We start from the raw sequence: 8,650 nt of genomic DNA, 5'->3' as shown, positions 1-8,650 counted from the left end.
TGATTGCCAAATGGCATTACACATTGTATTAAAAATAAATTTCGTTTGTAACTCTCATTAAATTTCTTTTCTATCTCTATTTGTTAACAATTATGAGCGCCAAATGACATTACACATCTTAATTTGTTTTTAAACTATTTTGTGAATGCCAAATGAAATTTGCTATTTTAAATTGATTTTTAAAATTAAATTTGTTTTGTACCTCCCATCAAATCTTTTTTACCTTACATGAATTATTCCTTGAAATATTCCCGTGCTGAATTTTGCTTCTCCCACTATATATACCTCTCGGCATAATTATCATATGTTTATATCGTATGAGATTAATTTCATAAAAAGTTAAAAACAACAGTGTATATATCAAATCGCTACTTTCTTCCATCCCCAATCCAGACAATCCAGATTGGATTCTTTCTCCTCAACAGCTTCAACTTTAAGATCGGCCCTTGAGCTCATTTTGAACAGACACTCATTGTTCTTATCACAAATCACTTGTTTAAGAGATGGCAGTTTGGTTAATTTTTGAAGAATTTCATTCAATTCACAGCGTAGTCCCCTGTTCACCTTCAACTGTATGCACGCTGAGATGTCAAGGACTTTTAGACTTTTAAGCCTGCACATGGAGGATGGCAGTGTTTTCAAGCCTGGAGATACATGCAATATAATTTCCTTAAGTGATTCAAATTTATCCAGCTCATCAGGTAGCTTTGCAAGGCGATGGCAATGAGTAATTGACAAGCATTTCAGTGAAACTGAAGAACAAAGTCCTACTGGCAACTCTTCAAGATCAATGCAGTGGGTCGCATTAAATTCCAAAAGCCCGGGAAAGTTGAACGTGTTATCCCTACCAAGGCCCTCACACAACCTCATGTATATTTTCTCCAAACTCTTCAAGAACTTGAATTCCTCAGGAACTATCAGCTTTTCAAGATGCAGAACTTTAAGTTGGGAAAGTTCTTGGAAACCTTCCACTCCACTGAGCTTGCTTCGTTTTGCTTCATCATTATTAAGGATCATCAGAACCTTGAGATTTTTCATTGTGCACAAAAACATTGGAATGCAGTATTCACTTGCAGTGAAACATAAAATCAAAGCCTCCACCTCTGGGAACTCCATTTTTGGCCAGTCCATGTCCTTCATTGCCCCTAAAATTCCCAACAAACATGGAAGTCAAAGCTATGCTATGAATAATTTTGGTGCAGATAGCAATATCATAGACAAATTTGAATTACAATCTAAAGATCCACTATAGCAATTAACCGTGTGAATTGAAACAATGCGGGCTTTAGACGATAGAGTTTCCTTCTCGGAGAACAACTGATTTTCCATTTTAGTGATATAAAGCGTCTTACTATTCTCCTGTTTCGCCAAATACAGGGCAAAATCTCTGATTACAGAATGTTGGGAAACATAAAATCCTTCCATGATGTTATCTACAAACACTGAGCTCCTGGCATGACATCTGGGGAATAGACAAATGTGTTAATAACAAATTATGCTATCAGAAACTACAAAATTAAATTGATCAAATAATTTTATCTATCACAAACATGATGCAACTACCAAGAAGGTTTCAAAATATAACAAATCAGGCGAAAGTTAAAAAAGGATTCTACGTTCTTTCCTCCAAATGAAGATCTATTCTTCCACTCAAGTTGAAGGCCGACTTTTTGTGCAATTCAATAATACTAAATTCCTAAATGTCACACACTCTGCCTGTCAAAGACCAGAAAGGGAAAAGAACTTTCTATGAATGAGATAGCCCGAATTTTGTGGGCATGGCCTGAATTTGGTAGGCATGGCCTTGATCATTTAGAGGGCATGGCGTCCCTTTTTTCGGAAAGAAAATTGCAGATCACGAAATTTATACCTAAAGCCCCACAAACTCCATAAGTTTGTAGATTTGGTCTATTTTATGGGAGAACAATGCATGAGGATGGGCATGACAACTGATGACCTGGAGTTTTTTTTTTGGTTATTGTGGGGTAGAATTCTAATGCAAATTGACTCATGTTTTAGGAGAGACAATCTAACTGATCTCCAAGATTTAGGAGATAAGTGTAACTGTAGTTGTTTTGTTTAAAGAGAGTAGTAATGACACAAAATAGTGGGAAATACTTGTTACGAGATTATTGAAGATTGGAGAGTTGATATTCAGTTAGGAGTGGGTGTCTTTGTCAGCAGGAAAGGTGATATTAAATCGGAGATTCGTAAGGCTGGAGGTAAGTAGGAGAGTTCGATTCTGAGTTTTGTAAATATTTTCAGAGTTTATGGAAACAGATCTGTTGTGATCTTCTTCTTGTTTCTATGTGTTATTACTCTTTCTTTTCTTATTCCTTAGCTGTTAACTGGCTGATTATTTTTTTAATGTTTATTTAACTTATGATGCCAAATTTCTTATATGGATCTGTTCTGAGCTGAGTGTCTACATCAGTTTGGTATCAGAGAAAACCTTTCCTGTGTATGAAATTCAGCATGCTCTATATTAGTATTTGCCTCTATTTCTCCTTGGCAGTATATGCACAGTATTTACGATTGCAACATTTTTAATGAGTACGGTTGATTAAAAGCTGGGGATAGGAAAAAGAGAGAAGGCTGGGAACAAAGATTCGAGCCTGAAGTAGACAGAAACAACATCACTTTTACAGTGGTTCTAAAAAAATTATGTAACTCAGATAGAATGATGAGTCGAATAAAAGTTGTTTAGTCAAGTTTTTCACATAGGAGTTTGAGGAAACTTTACGGTGGGTGCCATGTGCTTTTAGGTAGCATTTCCTTGCAGATTGAAAAAGCCGTGGAGTTGAAGTTAAAATTTTACATTTGTGTTAAAGAAGAAGCATGCAGCTTGGAAAAGAAAAGGCACATCAACCTGTGCATGGATGCGCATTGCCAACTATGGTGGACAGCTTTGGAGCTGCTCATTGTCCCTTGATGCACATGAGATATTCAGTGTTTGAATTAAATTTGCCTCTGGTATGAAAAAATTCTCCAATAGTGAGTATAGAAATTGCACTATGAAGTTTTAAGGTGACCCAGTACATGCCTGCCAAGTCAACAGAGGAGATCTGGAAGAGAGGAACATCATATGGTAGAAAAGAAGTCTTCATTGGTAGCTGCTCTGTTTTTATTTTTTCAATAGTTTGTTTCAGATATACAACAAAAATAAAATCTCTACTTGTCAAGTTTTCTAATGATGAATCTGAGTGCATTTCATTAGCCTCTGCTGTTGAAAATTGAACAGAAAAGTTAGATTCTGATAAATTGTTGTGGAGAAATTTTGCAGGATTATGAGCACAATGTTACCTCATCTAAAAATTGTTGAGATCATTCTATACTAAGTTGAAGAATAGCAAAGGAATATCAGTGTATGGTTATAGATCAACTATTTAGAGCAAAAGAGAAGAAAAGAGTTGTAGTTCTGTTTTGGGCTGAACAATATACCTATGGAGCTATATCAAGATGTGAAAAAGAGGAAACCTAAGGCAGGGGTTCCATGAGAGGGGCTTGGGCTCTATTTTTGTGGAGCAGATGACTCCATGATGATAACATTTTAAGGGGGCAAAAGGTTTATTTAGAATCTTTTTCTATAAAATAGGAGCCCCAACTTTTTAGCCCTCTTTAAGGGGGTGAAAATGGGGTGGGGCTGGAATTAACCCCACCAGCTTAGGGAAGGATTTTGCCATTTGTCAAAAAGCTCTTCAATTTCCCACCAAAATGAATGGATTTTGCCATTTGTCAAAAAGCTCTTCAATTTCCCACCAAAATGAATTCATCTCTTTATTTTTAAAATTTATGAGACAACTAGGTTCCTTTATTTTAGAAGCTGATTTTTTAAGGAGGATTCAATTAAAAAATTCATGGGACTGCTTCCCTCTATGTAATTCTAAAATATCTCAGTAGCACCTGCTCTATTTTTAAGGAAGCGAGTGCCCATGGGACCCCAGCCTAAGTTGGAAGAAAGAATAAGGAAAAAGCAAAGAAAGAAGCTCACAAAGGAAGAGCTAAAGAAGTTGCAAAAGTTAGATATTGAACTAAAAGAGTTATGGTGTCTATTAGGGGAATGACATTTATGGAACCATCGACAAGCAAAGAAAAAGAGGTCTATTACAAAAGTGTTAGAAGAGTCATAAAAAGGTGATAAATAATGGGAAGAGAACTATTCACCTTATGGGATAGAACCATTCTTAAAGAGAAAAGCCGTTGAGTCAAAGATTAGACAAGGGGTGGCATTATTAGAGCAGGGAAAGATAAAATCCATTGAAGAGTTGGCAGAGATATTAGTGGGTAGATCTTCCAACAGTTGGAGAAAGCAAAACTAGATAAATGGGATGAAGATTAAGACATAGTTGAGTTTTATGGAGCTGTTGAGTTGTGTTACCTCAAGGAAGGGGAAGGCATTGAAGATTACAATGCATAAAGAGAAGAGTTGGAAGACAGCACTGAGAAAGAATGCAGCTTATCATAAGAGGAGGCTCAGATTGTTGTAGCAGTGGAAGCAGTCCACGTTGGAGAGGAGGCTGCAACAAAGATGGAGATCTGTGGAAGCCCCATTTGTGGTGGAGTTATTTATTTTAGAGAGCACAACTTGTTGGAAGCAGCTAGAGAAGTGTCTCGAGAATCCCATTGGTGGTGAAAAAGGAGTAGAAGATCATCACATCCTTAAGGAGGAAACAAAGATAGTTGAGGGAGAGAGTAAAACAAAGATAGTTGAGGGAGAAAGTAAACAGATGAACAGTTGTGATATAGAGGACAATATCCAAAAACAAACATCTTTTGTAAAACATCATAGTGAGCTAGGAAATGGCATAATACAGTAGAGGAGAAATCACATGTGGGAGATTTTTATTCCCTAAGCTCTATATGACTGATACAAAGAGTAACGACAATTTCCAACAGATAAGGATTATTAAGCTTTGAACAAGCTGTTAAAGAAGGAAGAAGACCAATTGGAAAAGGAAGAGGATCTCTGTTCCACCAAGTGGTTGGAAGCGAAAGAAGAAAAGAATGCGCTGATCTGAAAATATATCTGATCTGTTGGAAGGGGACACCATGACTAAATTTTTTAAGTCAAAATGATAATTCGATCATCTATTCCTTACTCCTCCCTGGATGTTAGTTGTGGTAGCATCTTGGGATAAACAACAATCCCACATTAAAAAAATGTAATATTTAGATTAACAATTCCAATGTTTTAATTGTTGAAGTTCGTTCATGTAAATAAGCTTTGAACCAGTGGGTTCAAATTTTTTTTTTAAAGGGAGGATGATGCAAATTGACTCCTATGTTTTAGGAGAGAATCTAGCTAATCCTCTAAATTTAGGAGAAGAGAGTGTAATGTAGATGCTTTTTTTAGAAATAGTAGTAATGACACAAAACAGTGGAAAATAATTGTTACAAGATTATTAAAGATGGAGATTTAATATTCTGTTGGGAGTGGGTGTATTTATAAGCAAGAAATGAGATATTGAATGGGAGATTTGTAAGGCTAGAAACAGGTCTGTTGTGATCTACTTCTTGTTTCTATCTGTTGTTAGTCTCTAATATCTTATTCCTTAGCTTTTAACTGACTATCATTTGAGTATTTCTTTAATTTACGATGCCCAATTTTTGTTTATGGATCTGTGTTGAGTTGCGTGTCTGCATCAAATTCATGACAAACTTTGGGGGATTTTGACGGCAAAAGGAAAAGGAGCACAATAAGAAAGGAGTGCGAGAGGAGCAAAAGTATTTAGTGTGGAACCAGAATGATTGAAAGAGCCAAAAGAAGCAATGACTCAAGCTATTAGAATCAGTTAATCACCACTGTTATAACTGATGTTACAGATTTTACATCTTGTTATTCATGGAAATCACCTTTACTATCCTTGCCGCTTCATAAACCTTGGAGAAACATACAAGACGTCATAAAAATGTTGGCGGTGGGATATGCAGGTAGAGATTTAACCAAAAATTGAAGTAGGAAAACTATTGACTTGTTTTGACTTATGAAACAACAGCTCAACTTTCATGAATCTTAGACTAGGCACCGAGCTGTTGAACAGAATGCATCAAAGAAATGTTACCTCAGAGAATACTTGATGTCTCGATATGTTCATAACGAGTCATTTTAAACTCAACTATTTTGAAAATAATAAACTAATTAACAATCTTTATTTAGAAAGAGAACTGAGCTCTATAAATTTTGAAGCCTTGACTTTCGAAGGGGATATAGGTAGTGTCATCACAAATAAATCCTCAAAAGTCCAGGTATAAATTTAGGGATGACTCCGACACTTCAATATAGCACCTTGAGTGTTAACATAAATGACTAAACTGATAGAGGATGGTGATCAGTTAATGGTAATAGTAATACCCCAAGATGCACTTTTGACACAAAATTTTAATTTTAATTTTAATTTATACCTAGACTATTTATGAAATCTCGAGCTTTTACATGATAAGCCAAGCTTTTCATAACTCCTTCCATCAATCACACAAAAGACATAATTAAGATAGAAAATAGTTTTCTATAAGTAGCAATGCTACTTACCTGGGATTCGTATTGAAATCCAATAGACAGCTAAAAACAAATTCCCATAAAATCAATTCAGCTTCGCTTGACTTTATTCCATGAACATAAACCCAAATGTCTAGCAATACCTTTGCAGGAATGGCTTTTCCTTGTGGGATTGCACCCAGGTCCAAGAAGCACTCCCTTTTAGTTTCGCTTAGCACCTCAATGCTTGCTTGCAATATATTACTGCTGAAATCCTCAAAAGGTTCTCCAGCTGAAAGCCTTTTCTCAACATATTCCCAAACAGAGTCGGACTTGCCATGCAGAGAACCACCTAGTACTTTAAGAGCTAGTGGTAGACCACAACATTTTTGTTGCATCTGCAAGTGAATACAAGTAAGTGAATAATTCAAACCCGAGGAATAAAGCTGAAGAGAGAACTAAACGAAAACCCACTGAGCTATTGTGAGTAGATGGCCACCTTTATAACCAGTTCTCTATCACGTTTCTTTGGAATGGTGGGTTTAACAAAGGCACAATGGCAGAAAAGTGGCAAAGCATGATCCTGTTGTAATAACGGTAGCTCATAAATGCGTGTGTTGGGCCAATTTGTGATGAGATCTCTATCTCTGGTAGTTATTAGAGTTGTGTATCTTGCCCCTTCAAATAAAAGTTTTTCTAGGTGGTTCCTAGACCAAATGTCATCCAATACAACCAAAACTGGTTGATATATAGTCTTTATTTGCTGTTGCAAGAGTTTATGTGAATCCTCAACATTTGTAAAATCAGGTACGGGCTCACCAACCAAAATTCTCCACATGATCTTCAGAATAGTTAGGAGATCTGGATCTTCTGAAACCTCAATATATAATAGCCATTCTCCAAAATGTCCTTCAGGAATTGAAAAAATTTCAAATTTATTAATTTGTCTTACAGTTAAAAATTCATATAACAAAATTAGGTTTCCACAAATTGAAGGTAATGAGAATTACCTCTGATTTCATTATCTTTACAAACGGCCGCTGCAAGTGTGGATTTGCCCGCACCGCCCATAGCTGTAACTCCAACCAAATTCACTCTATCCTCCAACACAAATTTCTTCAATTCCTTGATGGGTTCATCAAAACCCAGCAAGAGAGTCGGCAAATCTGGTGGACGGCAAAAACTCTCATCTTGCTGTGATCTCTCAATTTCTTGTTCCTTAATTTTGCACTGTAAATCATTTAGCCCTTGTTGCACAGTTTCCACCAGAATCTGTTGTTTAGTTGCCACCGCTTCACCCAGAGTTACCACTGCTTGATGCACAGCTTCCACCTGTTCATGCACGGTTTCCATTCCCATTTGGGTGGAGAGATTAACCCGCGCGTTTATCATGTCGTCCTGAAGGCTACGTAAATTTCCCAGTTGGGTGGAGAGATAAACCTGCGCACGCGCCATGACGACCTGAAGCTCGTTGTGAATGAAATCGTTAATAGACTTCTCCACCACCTTAATGCGTTCGTTGATCTGGACTGGATTGCAACTTCTTCTCTGCTCGTCTGCCAGCTGATTCCCCTCGGCAAGATTGTCACAGAACTTTTGAAAATTTTGCAGCAGTGAATTCGATGACGATTCCGAATTTGAGTCGTAAGTTATCCTGATTATTGGCAGCAAATTATTCACAATTTGTTCGAGCTTCTCACAGTCACAACCGCTCAAGAGTTTAGGAACGAATACGCCTTTCCGGAATTCCATGGAGAAAACTTTTTACCACCTATAATTGGTGATCAAATAAATAGCACAGTGAAGTTGGGGCAAATCCCAATTTCTTTATTTCTTTTTTTAAAACTTGTTTGCGTTTTTGAGTTGTTTATTTATTTATTTTAACTTTTATTTTTTTAATATGTTCTAAAAAAAAATTCATTATTTTAAGTCTTTTTATCTTTATTCATTTTTTTTTGTATTGATTTGTTTTTTCACATTTTTAAATGTATATTTTTATTTACTTATTTTGTTTATTTAATGATATTCTTTGGATTTTTAATTTATTAACTTCTCTATATATTTATTTCTCTTTTTTCTCTTAATTGAATAAATTAATTAATTTTAATCATTCAGATGTTATATACTTTTCATACTCTAATAGTATTCATATTAATCAAAGTGTATTTGGAATTT

At 35.9% G+C, this 8,650-nt stretch overlaps 1 protein-coding gene across 1 annotated transcript; it reads right to left on the bottom strand.

Moving 5' to 3' along the window:
* Window positions 1-292: 292 nt before the first annotated feature.
* On the bottom strand, window positions 293-8,227 carry LOC149537935 (putative disease resistance protein At5g47280). Its single transcript, XM_089802398.1, has 5 exons — window positions 7,486-8,227; window positions 6,975-7,384; window positions 6,530-6,873; window positions 1,262-1,450; window positions 293-1,147 (listed from the first exon to the last, which is right to left on the bottom strand). Exons 1-5 carry the CDS (start codon window positions 8,225-8,227, stop codon window positions 361-363), a joined length of 2,472 nt encoding a protein of 823 aa, XP_089658524.1. The 3' UTR covers window positions 293-360.
* Between the last annotated feature and the right edge of the window lie 423 nt (window positions 8,228-8,650).

This window comes from Cupressus sempervirens, chromosome 9 (genome assembly GCF_028749045.1).
Source record: "Cupressus sempervirens isolate cs-2001-9-10 chromosome 9, ASM2874904v1, whole genome shotgun sequence".
Taxonomy (NCBI): Eukaryota; Viridiplantae; Streptophyta; class Pinopsida; order Cupressales; family Cupressaceae; genus Cupressus; species Cupressus sempervirens.
The sequence above is the reverse complement of the archived record's forward strand: the minus strand, read 5'-3'. Positions and strand labels throughout refer to the sequence as shown.

What these genes read in the sequence shown, in the direction of transcription:
- LOC149537935 (XM_089802398.1), bottom strand. Translation starts at nt 8,227, where the DNA reads ATGGAATTCCGGAAAGGCGTATTCGTTCCTAAACTCTTGAGCGGTTGT. An exon ending in TAAAGATAATGAAATCAGAG is followed by an intron (nt 7,385 to 7,485) that starts GTAATTCTCATT and finishes CAATTCCTGAAG; the next exon opens with GACATTTTGGAGAATGGCTA. An exon ending in ATAGAGAACTGGTTATAAAG is followed by an intron (nt 6,874 to 6,974) that starts GTGGCCATCTAC and finishes ATTCACTTGCAG; the next exon opens with ATGCAACAAAAATGTTGTGG.